Source organism: Miniopterus schreibersii, assembly GCF_964146895.1.
Source record: "Miniopterus schreibersii genome assembly, chromosome: 12".
Classification (NCBI taxonomy): domain Eukaryota; kingdom Metazoa; phylum Chordata; class Mammalia; order Chiroptera; family Miniopteridae; genus Miniopterus; species Miniopterus schreibersii.
This window is the reverse complement of record NC_138112.1, coordinates 29342767-29360938: the sequence shown is the minus strand read 5'-3', so window position 1 is coordinate 29360938 and position 18172 is coordinate 29342767. Positions and strand designations below refer to the sequence as shown.

The 18172-nt window shown below is 45.5% G+C and overlaps 1 protein-coding gene across 1 annotated transcript; it reads right to left on the bottom strand.

Annotated features, from left to right (window-relative positions):
- Positions 1 to 384: 384 nt before the first annotated feature.
- Positions 385 to 1780, bottom strand: FAM181B (family with sequence similarity 181 member B). Its single transcript, XM_081154451.1, has one exon. It carries the CDS (start codon positions 1739 to 1741, stop codon positions 476 to 478), a length of 1266 nt encoding a protein of 421 aa, XP_081010577.1. The 5' UTR covers positions 1742 to 1780; the 3' UTR covers positions 385 to 475.
- Between the last annotated feature and the right edge of the window lie 16392 nt (positions 1781 to 18172).

Here is an 18172-nt window from a genome sequence, read left to right as displayed (position 1 = left end):
GCAGGGGAGCTTCGGGGGGCGGCGGGGCGGCGCCCGCCCCGGGGAGGTCAGCGCGGGGCGAGGGAAGCCGTCTTTTTTTAAAAAACTCCACCCAAATCAGCAACGTACCTGCGCTCCGGCCTTCCCAGCACAGGCGGGAATCGCGGGCTCCCGGGCGGAGGGGGACCCGGCGCGGCTCGGGCGGGGCAGGGACGCTGACATAACCGCCCTTTGCCGACCGTCACCCAAGCCCCGTCTAGGTTTCGGGGCTCCTCTGTTCCAGGGAGAACCTACCAACGGCCCTTTTTTTTTAAACCACCTGAGGCTGGGATTAAAACAACCCTCAACTCCTCTTCGTCTCTTTTTCTTAAGTTTCCTTTATTAATTGAAACCTTTAATCCCGTTTCATCTCCATGTGCATTTTCCAGTAGCTCTTCAGTCTTGGGGACCCGGAGCCCCCGCAGCAGCCTCGGACGCGGGGGAGGGGCGCCCCGAGTCAGTCCCGGCGCGCCCCCGGCCCCCCCGGCGCCCCTTCCCAAGCCCCGTCGGGTCGCCAGAGGCTGGAGAAGGCGGCGCGGCCGTAGCCCGCGCTGTACTCGTAGGACATCTGGGGGGCGGGCGGCGGCGGGGGCAGCGCACAGTCTGAGAAAAACGGGGCGAAGGAGGCCAAGGGGCCGGGCCCGCCCTCCCCGCCCGGAGAGTCCGCGGCGGCGGGGTACGGGCGGCGCAAGGGCTCGGTCAAGGTCGAGCCGCCGCGGGGGACAGCCAGGGGCGACTTCTGGGTCGGGGGGCAGGCCGGGGTGCTCCAGGACTCGGGGTACAGGAGGCTTCCCACCATCGCCGGCAGCGGCTCAAAGAGGCCGGGCTCCAGCTCCGGGGGTCCCCGCAGGGCCGTGGCTCCGGTGGGGAACACATCCAGAGGCTCCGCGGCCAGCAGGACGCCCTCCTCGGTGCCGGCGCCGTAGTCGGGCCCCAGCAGCTCCAGGAACTCCAGGGCCTCGGGGCCCTTCTCCAGGGCGCACGAGCCCGCGCCCGCGCCCGGGGGGCCGCCCCCGCCGCCGCTCGCGCGGGACGGCTCCGTGAAGAAGGAAGGGGGCAGGTTGCGCGCGCGCAGCGGGACCTTCCCGGCGCCCGGGGCCGCCGTGCCCCCCGCGGGGCCGGCCGCGTCCCCGCCGGCGCCCCCGGAGCCCGCTCCGCCGAGCCCCGCTGCGGGCGCCGCCGAGCCCCGGGCCGGGTCGGCGCCCCCGGGCCCGTGGCGCAGCGAGTCGAAGAGCGCGGCCAGGCTCCGGCTCTGCAGGCTGGCGGCCTGCGACGCGTCCCGCCGCGGGGCGGCCTTGCCGTGGGCCGGGGCGGCGGCCGGAGCGCCGGGGGAGCCCAGCGCCCGCCGGGCCGGGGCGTCGGCGGCGCCCGGGGAGGGCGGGCCCGGGGGCGCGGCGCCCATGAGACCGCTGCAGCGCTTGATCTGCTTCTGCAGGTACTTGCGGTGGTTCACCTTCCGCTTCGACTTGCCCGGCTTGTCCAGGGCCAGCTTGATGTTGCTGGACGCCGAGTCGATAAAGCTGAGCAGGTCGCGGGTGGCCTCGCGCGCGTCCCCGCCCTCGGCGCCCGCCAGCAGCGCGCCCGCCCGCGCCCCGGCCTCATCGTCCTCGAAGCAGCAGCCCTTGTCCAGGGCTCCGAAGGCGCCCCCCAGCCCGTCCGGGGAGCCCCCGAAGCCGAAGGGGACGAAGGGGTGCGCGCTGAGGAGCGCCGCCTGCACCGCCATCGCCGCGTCTCCGCCGCAGCCCGCAGCGCGGCCGGTGCGCCCCGCGCGTCCCCGCCGGCCGCCCGCGCCCGGATCCCGCCCCGGCGCTCGCGGTGCGCGGCGCAGCCTCCGCGGTCTGGGCCCGGCTGGCCGCGCGGCCTCCGGGGGAGCTCATTAGATCTTGTAGGGGCGGGGGGCGAGGGAGGGGGCCGGCGGCCGCCCGGTGGCCGGGGCGGGGCCTGCTCCGCGCGGCTGGAGGGGTGAGGGGTCCGCTTCCCCAGCTTTCCGGGCTTTCCCGTGCTCGTCGCCTTAACCCTTCGTTTCCCTGCGCCCCGCGCTTCCTCGCGTCCAGCTCCCGGCGCGGGGGTGAGGGCGGGATGGCCCCGCCGCAGACCCGGCTTCACTCGCGGCCCTGCGCTGTCCGTACATCGCCTCATTTAATGCTTGAACAACGGTCCGAATGAAGTACATGTTGTTATCACCATCTAACAAATGAAGAAACTGAGCCTCGGAGAGTTTCAGGGAGCTGGTCAAAGCCACAGCCAGTCTAGCCTGACACCAGAGCCATTCTACGCCCTTGACAAAACTTTTGGTCTCTCTTGGTCTTGGTTTTTTTCACCTGTAAGTTGGGGGAAGGACACTTGTGTCTCTTCAAGCTCTAGCCTTGGTGCTAAGATTCTAACTGGCGTTTCCACAGGACTCTCAGCTTTGGTGCTCTTTCTTCCACCCATTGGTTGTCAGAAGTAACAGCTTATAGTACACTGAGGCCAGCACCTGGCTCGTTTTTATTAGTAGTAGGTGGCAGGAGGCGAGGGAGAAAGGAGTTGCTCCCACTAAGCCAGCTGGTGCTTGAGAAAGAGCCCTGCATGTGTGTAAACTCTCAGCATCTTAGGACAAAATGTGGACTGGAATCCTCAAGTCATACCATTTACACTGTCCTTCTGGAGCTTCTGTTGCATTTCAAGAATCACTTTGAAGTTCACTTAGACCCAGTTTCACCTGGGCAATCCTGGGATAGAGAAAATGAACAATATGGTAAAACGTAGATGATTCAGAAAAAACTTGGGTTCTGGCCTTAGACCCACCCCTATTCAATATCAATGTGACTTGGGTGGAAATCCTTGCTCTGATGAGGACAGATTTGGGCAAACCAGCCCATCTCTCTGTGCCTTAGCTTACTCATGTTAAATGCAGGTAAGGTCGCCCAACTCACAGGGCACTTGTGATATTTAAAGGGAACATCCTGTGAAAAATTCTCATCTGTTGACTGTCCCATAGACTGTGATGAATGTTTGCCTTTATTTCTCTAAAACACAAAAAGGTGACTCTCTTCCCTTATGTGTCTCCTCTATCACATGGTGTTCATGAGGATTAAAGGAGGTCCCATATATGAAGACACTCTTTGTGTGATAAAGTGTTCTCTAATAAGTTTACGTAGCTTAGGTGCAGACAGAGTCTGCATGGGGGAAATATAAACCATCTCTTTCAAAACTCTTTTCTTTAAGCCCCATTTTTCAGGATGTAGCAAAACCATTAGTGAGCACAAGGCACAACCTTACCAAAGAAGAAAGGCGAGGTGAACATTTCGTTTAGGAGATGAAGTGGACCTTCCCAAACCATCATAGCTGAAGCAAACTCTTTGCTTTTTAAATTCAAGGTGGCTCAGTTATAATGTACTTTTCGTTTAAATCACACACACAAGGCCTTGTCCTCCATGATTGCACTATTTCATTTTTGGTGACATTTGCACTCAGAAAAATTGTGTGGGCCTATCCTTGAAATGTATTTCTCCTCTATATCCTTCAGATGTGGATGTCAGCTCTTCCCTTCTCTTGCAGATAGGACCATTCCATAGAGCCCAAAGTCTGGCAGCCAAGAGCACTAACTCTTTTTTTTTTTTTTTTTACCTTCTTTCAACTGAGCAGCTCTTGCAAATCCCCAGACACAGATTTCATGGGACAATACATTTCATTGACATCTTTAGTCTGAAATATCTCTCTTAAAACCCAGAGAGTTAGCTGAGCACTAATATAATCATATTCAAAAATCAATGGCATATGAAAAGATTCATATGTGAAAGTCTCTACATTTCCAGATCATTTGTGTTCTAAGCATCAAAGTTGATTTGGAGTTAGATGAGGCAGCGCTCAGATTCTGGCCTGCCGCTTGCCAGATGAGTGTCCTTGGATAAGTCAGTTCATCTTTCCAAGGCTCGGTTTCCTCACCTGAAAACTGGGAATGGTCATAACTGTTCTCAGAGTCTTGTGAGAATTACATGACACAACAGGCAAATAATACCTCCGAGTCTTTACTTTTTCTATCTGTACAATGGAGGTCATCTCAACTCCTCAAAGTTGTTTTGAAATGTTATATATGAAAGATCCTGGCACAAAATAGGGGCTCCACAAATGTCCTTGGTTTTGATTCCTTAGGCCCCATCCATTCCTTACCAACACATCACCCTATAAAATCAGCATCAATTGTTCTTTCCCCAACAAAGTGAGTGACTATTTTCAAGTGCATGAAAGTACCTATACTTGCCAGTTGTAAACACTTAGAAAAAGGTAGTGTAATATAGTAGAGAGAGTGATGAAATTAGAGCCAGAGATTGAGACCAGAAAGCAATCTAACTCTTTATTATCCAATTGACTATAGAAAAGTCACTTAATCCTCTGGACCTCAATGTTCCCATCTGGAAAATGGGAATAATAGTGAGTGTGAGTCTATTTGACCAGGCTATTGTGAAAATCAATGAGATAATGGAAGGGGAAGTTCTTTGTCAACCATAAATCTCCATGTACAAATATAAGTTTTTCATGGCTTTGAAGTTCTATAACCTGATTTATAAAATTGATTCTTGCACATAAATATCCATCCAGTCATTCATTCAACTGAAAGATATTGACACCAACAATGTGCTCAGCACTATACTAATGTGATGAATTCAGAGATAAGAAGCCATGATTTCTACCCTTTCTGGTGGAAAGACAGGCCTGCAAACAAGTCACTATAATGTAATGTGATACTTCTCATTACATTAAATTAAAGGTAAAATAGTTGATGGCACAAAAGGACAGCCAGTTCAGCCGAGAGAACTTGGGGAAGGCTGCATAGATAGGTAGCATTTGAGCTAAGACTTTGTGCCAAGTAAACAAGCAATATCTCTGGGAACAGCCTGGGCAGAGGCATGGTCATATCAAAGCAATGGTGTTTATGGAAACTATAGATGAAAAGGCAACAAAGAAAACCACTGGAAATAGCTCTATACCTATGACCAAAAGAAATTCTTAAAGTTTGCATTATCTAACGAAATTGTGCATATGGACCCCAGCTCATGGTCTCAATTGCTTTCTTCCTTGACCTTTCCTTTAGGGAAGAGCTCTGTCTGGGATGAAATTAGCTTCAACCAAGTCAGTGGCCAGCTCCTGCCAGGCCCTCAGACCCTCCTCCTCCACCCGGAGTGAGCTCACTCACTTGAGTGGCTTTGACATCAATACGTTTCACTTCCTGTGAGGCAGAAGGACCGCGCCTCCGCCTGCACCGGGCCTCTCCCAAGAGCTCCAAACTAGAGCTCTTTTGCTCCAGTGATACCTAATGCTGAGCAAGTGGGATTAGTCTCCTTGGGAACCGAGTCCCCCGGGGGCTCAAGGGCTGAACTCGCCCCAAACCGTTTGGGAGAATTGAGATTTCACGTTGTTCTTTTACACTTGGATTTCAGGACATTACCTAGACAAAAGCCCACCTGAGAGCTGCCTCCTTTCTTGTGGGTAAATATAGCAGCAGGATCAAAAGCTGACTTACTTATTTTGTTTTCCTCTTTGTAACTTTAATCACATTCCCTGCAGGACAATCTTAGTCCTCAGAGATGTCAGGAATGCACATGCTTAAAGGGAGAAATAATTAGGCATCTTCCCCCCACCCCTCTCTCCCCATACCAATTTCCTGTCACTCACTAGTTTGAAGCCTCAGATACAACAAATCAATCCCTCAGTTTCACAATTTATAAAGTATCGATCTCATCAAAAATGTTACCTTACAAATAGTACACCTCAAAAAAATGTAGCTCTTGTATTTTGCTGTTACTTTTTCCCTTCATCCTTTCCTCCTGCAAACCACATTGTACTAACACTAGGTCTTATTTTCCATCTTAAAATATTAGATGTTATTCTGGTCACCTATAGTTGTATAACAAAGAACTCCTGAATAGAGTAGCTTAAAACAACAACTATTTTATTATAACTCAAATGTTATTGGTCAGTTATTTGAGCAATGCCTGGCTGGATAGAAAATACTATCAAAGAAATATATATATATTTTTTAATTGTAGAACTGAAGGATTCTACAAACTGAGGGATTCAGGGCTAAATACATAAGGAAATCTATTGCTTCTATTTATTTTTCTTTCTTGGAGGCATCCCCTCCTTCTCCAGGATTCCCCATCCTCCTGTTCAATAAATGTGGGTTGTCACTAGGCCTGCTGTATACTGTTATTGCGAGTCTTCTCTTAGTCATCATCCGGGGACTTCTCTGTGCTTCTCTTCCATGATGTCTCCCCTGATTTTTGGATATCCCCTTTTTTCTATTTTCTTCATTATTCTATGGGTCTGGAAGCATCTCCAGATTGAAAGAACCCATAAATGTCTAGCAAACTTAATGAAAAGAGAAAAAAAATGATCCACACCAAAGCCCATAATTATGAATGTTTGGAATATCAAGGAATAAATAAAAGTTTCCAGGGAGAGAAACAAAACAGAGGAACATCTGACCTCTCATTAACAACTCTGGACCTTGGAAAGTTCCAAGAGCAATGTCCTTAAAAATCTGAAAGAAAATGATTCCCTACCTAGCATTCTATACCAAACCCAATGATCAGTCAAACTTGAGGGTAGAATACCAATATTTTTAGACATATGATATCTTATAAAGTTGTCTCTCAATAAACTTTGACCAGGGAACCACTGAACAACCTACCCCACAAGTACCCTGGGAGGCCTGGGAGAGGGAAGCAGGGAGTACCCCACAGATGGAAAAGGCGTCAGTGCTCTGTAAGTAATAGAGTGTTCAGGACAAGTGGGTTTTTGAGGGGTAGCACTTACGAAAGGTAAAAGGGAGAGAAAGCAGAATTGGCCAAGGAAAGCCTTCCAGGTACAACGCAAACCTAAGACCTGTGAAAGGAAAAGTGGGAATCAAGTCCAGCAAGGAAGGCCTCAGTGTTGTAGATGTGACAAAAGTCTCTTCAAGGCTGGGGGGGACCTCTAGAGCACAGAGGACTCATTCAAGGACTACTGCACACGACACTAGGCAGAAGTGGCCAGGCCTCTGTAGCTCTGCCTTGCCCAGTCACAGATGGTGTCGCCTCAAGAAGAGTGTGGCCTCAGCTTGGAGGAGAAGGGACACCTGCCCAAGTTAACACCTGAAGGCTGCCAGCCATACTCCTAGCAGCTGGGTAAACAGTTCTTTCTAGAAGAGGATTCCGAGCAGTGTGTCTCCATGTCTGCCACATAAGATTTTCAGACATGTAGGTAAAATAAAAAGAAGAAATAGTTTTTTGTGGTTTGTTTGTTTTTAATTGATTTCAGAGAGAGGAAGGGAGAGGGGGAGAGAGAGAGAGAGAGAGAAACATCAATGATGAGAGTCATTGATCTGCTGCCTCCTGCCTGCCCCCTACTGGGGATCGAGCCTGCAACCTGCAACCCCGGCAGGTGCCCTGACTGGAATCGAACTGTGACCTCCTGGTTCATGGGTCAATGCTCAACCACTGAGCCACGCCAGCTGGGCAAGGAGTAGTTTTTAAATGTTTAAAGTGAGAGTCAAAAATAGGGCTAACGTGGGAGAAAATTGTAATACACCACTATTTTCCTTTCTAAACTGTGCAAGTATTTATTTTAATAACAAATTTAAATTTAAAAAGTCATTCTCCAGGAGCTTTTTCACTTACTTCACAATTACTCTGTTCCTAGTAGAAATAATAACAGTATAGTTCTAATAAGGATATTGTAACAACGCCAAGGATATTTCTCAAGTGCCTTATCTTAGCAGCATATTCAGTATCCCAAATAGCCAGGACTAACCACTGTAGAGACGAAATCTCAAGATTGTTGTATGTGGAGGGTAAGGTAACAGGAATTTTAGGAATAGCACTGTGGTGAAAGCAACTTGATTACCTAAGATTTGATTTTCTTTCCTTTCAGGCGATGATTCACATCTACCCAAGAAAGAAATTAAAGGCATATTACTGACAAATATTCCAAGACCACATCAACATGCTGCAATGGAGCACTGAAAAGTACTTGCTAGAACCAAATGCAGCCAAAAGCGGAATTGGAAGTGCCTTCACCAAATTAAGTGTCATCTACCAAATTAAAATATCCAAGCGTGTTATGCTTCTGAAATTAATATCTGAGGGGATGTGAGTTAGAAATCTTTATAATTGGACTATTGGTCATAGAAAACCAGATAGATTAGATGATGATAGATAGATGATAGATAGATACAGATAGATGATGATAGATAGATGATATAGATAGATAGATGATGATACATAGATAGATGATAGATAGATGATAGATGATAGATAGATAGATAGATAGATAGATAGATGATAGATGATAGATAGATAGATAGATAGATAGATAGATAGATAGATAGATAGATAGATAGATGATAGATAGATAGATGATAGATAGATGATAGATAGATGATGATAGATAGATAGATAGATGATAGAGATAGATGATGATAGACAGATAGATGATAGATAAAGATAGATGATGATAGATAGATAGATGATAGATAGATGATAGATAGATAGATAGATGATAGATAGATAGATAGATAGATAGATAGATAGATAGATGATAGATAGATAGATGATGATAGATAGATAGGTAGATAGATAGATAGATAGATAGATAGATAGATAGATAGATAGATAGATAGATGATAGATAGATAGATAGATAGATAGATAGATAGATAGATAGATAGATAGATGAGAGATGAGAGATGATAGAGACAGATGAGAGATGGATAAGAGAGACATCCTAACGTGAGCAATTTCTGTTGCCAGTTCAGCTGTTTATTGTTACCACAATGAGCCCGGACTCTATTTTTATGTTTCATCTTCCTTGATATATTAATTATCCTTAACTGGGTGCCTTGTGGTTGCAAGATGGCTGAATCACTTCCAGACATCACAGCCCTGTTCCAAAAGGGCAAAGTTTCTTTTCCTGGGGATGCTTTGATTTTATACAGAAAGAAGCCCTCCCCAGAAAAAAAAAAATCTCATAGCCAAAACTAGATTATATGCTTACCCTTGCACCACTCGATTAAAATGGGAAAGGATATTATTATGACTTGTTTAGACCAATCATAATTTACCTCCTGGAGCTGGGTAGGTATCTACACTTACTGAGATGGAGGGATCTCTGCCCCACACCTAAGCAGATCAGTGTTCAGTTTGCAGGAAGAAGGGGGAAGGATGGCTGTTGGGCGAATAAAGGGCAAGGTGCCTTGTTTGATTCAGATATCCAGAACTGTCCGACAGAACCACCAAGCATTTGCTGTCATTCCCAACAACCCATAATTGCGAGTTAGAACTTCTAATTTAATACAAATAGACAGTAAGAAGAAAAGTTGCTTAGTTATAGAACCTGGCCTATGGCGGAAACAATCTGATACTGCTCTAGATACCTGCATATAACCTGAAAAATGGCATAAAATTTTACCCGTCCGGCTGATAGGAATGATTTTTATTACTCCTTAAAGCTGTGTTCTCTTGTTATAATCTATGGTTATTTTTTAAGATTTTATTTTCTTTGCCTAAAATTGGTAATCTGTGGCATTTCTTTTTGAGGTGATAAAAATGTTCTGGAATTAGGTAGTGGTGATGGTTATACAACATTGTGAATATACCAGAAACCACTGAATCACACACTTGAAAAAGTAGATTTTTATGATATATGAATTATATCTCAAAAAAAAATTGGTGGCATGCATGTGTGCTGAGTTCTCATTAAGAGGTTCTCAGATGTCGAAAGTTTGAGAAAGAGCCCCCTAGGCAATCTAGAGGTGAGCACAAGATCTCTGAAGAGATGGAGTCAGCAGTGAGGCAACAGGCCTCGACTGCCCGCTTCCTTCCAGGCAATTTTAGGACAGTGATGAGACAGACCCTGATTCACGTGGATTGTTAAAGCCGTTCTACATAAGGCTGAACAACCGGATTCATCAATTCAACCAATGATACGCTCAATTTGCTGTCTTAAAATCCTCTTCACAGAGCACAACACTGTTCTGATCCTAGAACTTCCAAGAGAGGCTGTGCATTATCCCATTTGCAAGGACCTCAGCATCCAGTCTGTAACTGAGGCGAGGATAGGGGTTGTGGCAACGCAGAGGACAGAGGAACAACTGGCTGGGAGGTGAAGATGGCTTCACACAGGCCTGAAGGCTGGGGAGGAACCTGCTACGGAGGAAAGGGGGCAAAGGACATTTCAGGTGAGGACACAGGCCGACCAGAAACACAGAAGTGGGAGAGAGAACAGTTAGCAGAACAGTGAGAAGTTCACATGGACTGTGGTTTGCATGGACAGGACTGGCTGGAGACAAGGCCATAGCCAGAGGAGAAGGTATTTGAATGTGATACCAAAAGTGTTGGCATTATTATATAAGCAAGGGGAACTCTGAATGCTTTTAAGCCCAGAGAATGGTCAGTTCTTTATTTTAGAAATTCTATTCCATGATATTATGGAATGGAATATATTTGGTAATTAAAAAAGAACAAACTACCATGCAACAACATTGATGAATCTCATAAACATTATGTTGGGCCCAATAAGCCAGACATAAAGGAGTACGTACTGTAGATTCCATTTGTATGAAATCCTAGACCAGGAAAACTAATTTATGGTGCTGGAAATCAGAACAGTGGTTGCCTATGGGGGAAGGGGTTGACCGAAAGGGGCCCGTGTTGGTTACAGGGTGTGTGCATTCATCAGAACTCAAGGAGCTGTACACTTAAGATATGTCACGTCTGTGTTTGTACATTATGCATAAAACACAAAAAGAAAGAAATCTCACTCTGGCGTCAGTGTGCAGGATGGGTTGGCAGAGAGCAAGTTTGAAGGAGATGAACCTGCCTTTCAATTGTTTTCTCTTCCATTATAATTCACTCAGACCCTGTTCAGTCGTGTTGATCAGTCAACTGCAGGCCTAAGCACATGAGTCCAGGAGGGAGCCAAGGAGGGAGCTGAAAGACCTGATTTCCAAATAGTGCTTGTACTAGCAGTGGGAAAAATTACACAAGACCCTCTACATGGAATCTTTTCTGTTCAGACTTCACTCAAGTACCTGGTATCTTTCTCCTCTTAGAAACACCAGACTTAAGTTGAGTCGATGGGGAATGATTCCATCAGAACACAGTTGAAGGCTGCTCTGAGCCCACAGAGGTTTACACCAAAATGAGAGAAGTGCGGACACCAGAGAGAGCCAGGGCCTCGGCAAGGCAGGCTAACTGGAGCAGCCCTCAGCCCAATATCCGGTGTGGCAGACAGAAACGCTTAAAGACCTAGATCCTATTATGCAAGGTTGAATTCATTCAATTAAACAGCTAAGTAGCTCGCTCAGCCGCTGGAACACTTCTCTGCCGAGCGCTAAAACAATGGCCTGAGGGGCAGCTGAGGGTGGCTTTCTCTTGTGTGAGGCCAGCTGGAGTCGCCTCGCACAGGCGGAGCAGGGGAGGGCCAGCAGCGCATAATTGCATTAAACCTGCCCGTTCTTTCCGGCAGGAAAGCACTTTCTGACCACATCCAGGAGGAAATGCGTTAAGGGGAGCTTTCAAACAGTAGGCTACCACACCTGTCTCTCAATCCCCCTGCCTCGACCCCTCAAAAACATAGAGAATCTGAGAAACTGGCTAGGGCTAGTTTTGCTGTATCACACTTGGCCTCTCCTCATTATCAAAGTGACTGTTGCTGGGCACAGCATTTGGGGCAGAAGGAAATAGAGTATATTTCTATATGGTAGAACCAGGGTATCACTAATTCTGTTGTACTTTCTGAGGATCCTATTCTGTTTTCAAAATCCACATTAAGTAGCAGTGGTTCTCAAAAATCCTCCCGATCTTTGTTACCACCAGCTCAGGCTGTCGTATCTCCTTCGCTTCCTCATGCTTCCTTGACGTTTTATCTTTTTCATGGACTTCTTCATTCATCTGTCCATTCCCTTAACATTCCACTTACTGAGTTCCCATCTTATATTGGAAGCATCTTATATTGGCACCTTCACATTTATTCATTTAATCTTCACACTAACCCTTTCAGGTCATTAATATCATCCCCATTTTATTGAAGACACCTAAACTCACAGAGCTTAGAAGCTTACTGAAGGTCAGACAGCTGGTACTGAAAGTGTTTAGCTTCAAATCTGAATCCTATGCCCAGCCAGCTTTAAATCACCCAGTACTTGTCTATCACTATCACTTAGTAAATATCTATTGAGGCCTACAATGTATTAGGCACCACCCTAAGCACTAAGGATACTCACATAATTAAGTCCTAAGAAGATAGACATATTCCAATAGTCATGTCATTTATTTATTCATTCAGCAGATGTTTGTGGAGCACCTGCTATATCCTATGTACACCGTGCTCAAGGCTTGGAGAAATGGCATAGACATGCTTCCTGTCCTCAGGACAGTGTTTGAATAGAGGCACAAGCAGACTGTCACTGGAGCACACAAGAGAGGGTAAATTGTTGTGTATGGAAAGTTTGGAGAAGGCTTCACAATGGAGATGCCATTGAGTTGGGCCATAAAGGATTAGGAGAGCTTTTGATAAGTTAAAACAAACAGAAAAAGCAGGGGTGGGGGAGGGAATCCTAGAGGGAGTCCTTATGAGCCAGGACATGGAAGTATAAAGCTGCAGGGCAGTGTCAGGGTCATTTAAATGTACTGCGCAGAGTGTGAGGCAGGGAGTAGAGGAAGATAAGATTGGGAAGGGTACCTTGAATTCTGTGCAAAAGAGTCTAGACTTCATCTTATGGAAATGGAGAGAAACATCAGAGGTTTCTGAGCAGAGGAGCTTATTTATTCTCATGCTCCATGGCATGTGGCACACTCATTGCCTTATTCTTGGTAGCAGTTTTTAGCATTTGTCATTTTCCTGGCACCAGGAAGGACTCTGGCCCCCAACCTGGTGCTCTGCTCTGTTTACACAGGCAAAATAATGCCCAAGCTCTTGCATATAGCAATTTTCTCGCCAGCTCCTCTGCCAAGGCATTCCAGATCTGAGAGCAATTTTTCTCTTTTATCCAAGGCCAAATTGCTGCCTCCATGATGTTGTCACCACTACAGACTCCGCTAATTTCTCCTTGGAGAGCAGAAGTTGGTTCAGTAGAAGATATACTAGACTGAGAAGCTGAAGGAACCAGGGTCCTGATCCCTGTTCTACAAGTACCTAGAATGTAACCTTGGCCTATTCTCATCTATAAAATGGATAGGTGATCTCAGACGAAGTCTCTGATTTTAATTTCAGGGTCAACATGCTTTTTGTTAGGCAAGACAGTGTCTATATCTGAGCAGTTCTGCTTTAACATGTGGCTAAATAATTTTCTACTATTGCAATCTGCAATCTGTTTTATTCACCCTGTACTTGGCCTCACACCTCCAGACTCTACCTCCTTCTTGCCCATTTCAGAGAGGTTACCAGGGATGTTGGCATCGATGCCTCAGGAGAGCTTTGTGTTGCTAAGCTAAGAACAGAACTTTCTAAAGAAAATCCTCTCTGCCAAAGACGGTCTTCTTTGAAATCTTAAAGGCAGTGAGGATACCAGGCCGCTTGTCCCAAATAGGATGCAAAGAGAAAGGAGTACTTTTCAGAATAGACAGGAATCGCAAGATTGAGAAGAACTTCTTTCTTAGCATGGTCATAAAATTGATCTTTTGTGGGAAGACATTTTGTAGATCAAAGGTAACATTACTTATTAATAATTACACTGGAAGTGCAGGCATAAACCAGGATTGTCCAAGGCAAACTGTGTGCTGTACTCACCCTACACCACCATTAAATCCAAGAAGTGTGGCAGCACAGCCCACTGTCCTACAGAAATCACTCACCAATCCCCACTCTCTTTCTACTGAGCCCAGGTGAGCTTAGAACCCTTTTCAACATAGTGCTCCTGACGCTATTAATCTATCAGTGTTGGCCCTTGAGTTGAAATCTTTTTATTACAGTTAACCTTGTAATAAAAACAAGACATAGTGGATACCGCGGTGCTATGCCCAGATCCCCTCCGGGGGCTGATGAATCCATTCCTCCGCAGCTGAATCTGTCTGATGACAGCTGACAGCTTGACCCCTCGCCAAGCATTGCCCACAGGTGAAGGAAACTGCTTTGCCTAAGGTCATATCCTCTCCCGAGCACACTGGAGACCAATGACTGGCTGGGTGATGCAGGGATACAAAGGTCAGACCCACCTTGCTTCAATCTGAGTCAAGTCTGAAAGGCCATTTCAGCCCCAGAGCTTCCCATGAGATCAGTGGAGGCTCACGGCAAGCCAGCCTCTCCTTCTGCCCAGCCTTGGCTTCCTCACTTTCCTACAGATGGATCTGTCTAGAATCTTCTCAATCAACCGTCTGCACACAACTGTCCATCTGAAAGTCTGTTTCCAGGGATCCCTATTTAAGGAACCAAACTACCTCTGTGCTGTTAGTAAGAAGTAAACCCCTGGACATACAGATGGCCAACAGACATATGAAAAGGTGCTCAACACCACTAATCATCAGGGAAATGCAAATTAAAACCACAGTTAGATATCACCTCACATCTATCAGGATAGCTATTATCAATAAATGAAAAAACAACAGGTGTTGGCAAGGATGGAGAGAAAGGGAACCCTCATGCACCGTTGGTGGGATTGTAAATTGATGCAGCCATTATGGAAAACAGTACGGAGGGCCCTCAAAAAAATTAAAACTACCATATAACCAACCCAGCAATTCTATTTCTGGGTATTTTCCAAATAAATCCAAAACACTAATTTAAAAAGATATATGTACCCCTATGTTCATTGCTGTGTTATTTACAGTAGCCAAGATACAGAAGCATCTAAGTGTCCCTTGATAGGTGAGTGGGGAAAGAAGATGTGGTATATTTATACAATGGAATATTACTTGACCATAAAAAAGAATGAAATCTTGCCATTTGTGGCAACATGGATAGAACTAGAGGGCATTATGGTAAGTGAAATAAATCAGACAGAGAAAGGCAAATACTGTATGATTTCACTCATATGTGGGATCTAAAAAACAAAATAAATGCACAAACAAAACAGAGAACAAATTGATGTTTTCCAGATGGGAAGGGGTTTGGGAGGATGAGTGAAAAAGATGAAGAGGTTAAGAAATATAAATTTCAAGTTATAAAAACAGTCACAAGGATGTAAAGTACAGCATAAGGAATGCAGTCAATAATGTTTTAATAACTATGTATGGTATAAAATGGGTACTAGACTTATCGGGGTGATCACTTTTTAAGTTATATAAATATCTAATCGCTATGTTATAGGTATAAAACAAATATAATATTGTTTGTCAACTGTTACTAAAAAAAAATTTTAAAAGAAGTAAACTCCAAGGTGAACTTTTTACTTTATATCTTACTAAAATGGGTCAATTAGCAAATTTTCTTGTTTCCACATTTAATTGATCTTAATATAAAAGCTGCCCTAGAAAATACATGTTCCTTCCATCTTTGCAATCTGAAAAGTGCAAGTCTTTTTTTTCTCTGGTCTCTAGTGGAAGAAACAGGATTGCTATGTGCTTCCACAGCAATAAAGTGGAGCAAATATTTTTAGGAAGACAGGAGATCTGGTTTTAGTTCTGGCGTTGCCAGCAACTCACTATGATGTGGGCAAATCATTTACTTTCTCTAGGTAGGTCCAAATTTACTTGTCTATAAAACAGAGGACTTAACAGAAAAAGTATTCAAAACTTGGAAATAAAGCAGAAAGAGGGCTCCCACATTCTTTCAATGTTATGGGGAACAAAGACCAGGGATTGCCCAGATAAATGTATTTAATTTCTCTCTCTGTTTGCTGTTGATTAAAGGTGCCAGATTTAGTAAAGTTGCTTATGACCTGGTAGAGTTTTGTCCAGTAGATATAAAAACAGATAATCTCAAAGATTTATAGCCTAGTTGGGTTTTTTTAATCCAGTAAACTTATCCTTTCGATGCTTAATAGATACACTTGGCTTCTTAAATGTTCTTTGAACCAATCATCATCTTAGTGATTCTCAAGCTAATTCATGAGTTAAATAAGATCTCTTACATGTGGCTCATTTTATATTGTCTGAGAGTCATGATTTACCTTTTTAAAAATTATACCTCATCAGGCTTGATCTGCTCCATGATATCAGAAGAAAACCCATCCACACACCCCTCTCGAGAATTCAGGGATCTTGCAGTTTTAACGTAACACAAAGGCATCTAGTACTCCTTTCTGCAGCAATCCTCTGGACCATGTTTCCTCTGAAGAGCAGTGAGCAATACCAGAGTTACCAGATCCACCATCCATCACTGTGCAGCTGGGGTGGAGGCTGGGGAAAGAGCAGCACAGCCAAGGCTTAGAGAGAGGGACTTTCCCAAGGTCTGAAAGGTACTAAAGTTACGTGTTGTCAGGGCTGGGACTCGCAGCAGGTTTGTCTTGCACTAAAGGCAGGACCGTAGCTACCTACACTCCTCACACATTCATGCCATGTCTCATCTGCCTCTATCCTCAATGTATATCACATATGCATCGTGCATAGTAAGCACTCAGTATATATTCCATGCAATTAAAAACTTTTAAGTATTCCTAGTGACTGGAGCTTGGATGTTTCCAAAGGGCCAATTCTATCAATTAGCCTCACTTCAGAGCACTAGAAAAGACAGACGCCAGGAGCCAGACAGGCCCATGTTCTGTCCCATCATTGCCATTTCGTGGCCAATTTAGCAGTGTAACTCAAAGCAAAAATGAAATTATGTGAGCCTCAGTTTCCTCCCCATCATATGTGGATAATCCTCATATTTTTGATGATTAATCCTTGCTCTGAGGATTGAAATAGAAAAAGGAAAGGAAAGCACTTAGCACAACGCCCATCCCCATGGTTCCCCCACCAGAAATGGTCTTCTGGTCCTTCCCTCCCCTCCCCTCTCAGCAGACCCTGGAAGGCTCTGACGCCTTGGCTGTGTGGCTGCTCCTACCAGCCCCCTCCCCAGCCACACAGTGATCAACGGATGGGAAAATCGCTCTGTTCAAACAGGTGTCACTGTTCTAAACCTAGAGTCTCATTTCCTGATCGTGTCTTAATCTGCTCGTCGGTGGTGAAAGTTGATTTCTTGCGCATTCTTATATCAGTGGGAATGTCTGCCCTGGGCTGACAGGCATTATGGGCTGGCTTTGACATACAGCCCTACAGGGCCTGAACAGCCCCTATTCTTTCCCAGTCCTGAAAGGGAGCTTTGTGCCAAGGATTCATTAAACTGCACCGCACAGCCCCTTCATAAATGGGGCTCAATAATGAACAGTCGATTTAACTGGAAAAGCTGCTGGAGCTGTTAAATTAAAGGGAAATAAAGTGCACTTTAGACTCAGTCTGCCAGAAGAAATGGTGACCTAAAAGGAAAATCTTAATTTTTACTGAATTGAAGTTTTTAAAAAGTTTAATATGTCCAGGAAGCTTCCTCGTGACAGGCAATGAGATGGAAAGACTCAGAACGCAGGCTCGAGATGGTGTGTTTTTTACTCACCACTGTCGTCCCCAAGTGAGTGTAGGGCACCTAAAGGAATGATCTAAATTTGAGAAAGAAATATCAGGGGCCTCTGCAACGGGCCACACAAAATATAGGTTTTTAAATTGTTTTAAAGTGTTTTAAGACCAGGCTTTCTCTTTCACTCTTTGAACACTGAAGGACCAAGAGCCATGCTTTTCCCTTACTCTGCTCTTTCAGGGAGGAGCCCCAGTTGTTTCTCCTGATAGTCCAGGTGAGTTATATTCGATTTGAGCAGCGAGCTCTGGCATCTGACTCAGCAGCCTCTCCTTTCGGTGTGAGATTTTCGGAAGTACGCATAAGTGCCCCAAAGAACTTTCTCTTCAGCCTTGTCTTCTGCGGGATAGAGCTTCTTAGCATAGTAAGCTAGAACTTCTACTCAGCTATGCTGGGATGTTATTGTTTTTAATAGCCCTCACACACAAAAAGCAAACGCCCCTGCGCTTTGGCAGGTGCAATGGCCATATGGTCGCCTTACCTTTTCTCTGCTAAGCTGCTGTGAGCTAGGGACTCTCAGCATGTCCCTCTTTCCTCTTTGTAGTCACATCTTTATATAGAATCTGCTCCTGGGTATGTTACAGGCGTCACAGTCCTAGCCAAGGCCTTTTCTGGTTTTCATCTGAAGCATTGTTTTACCATCAAAAACG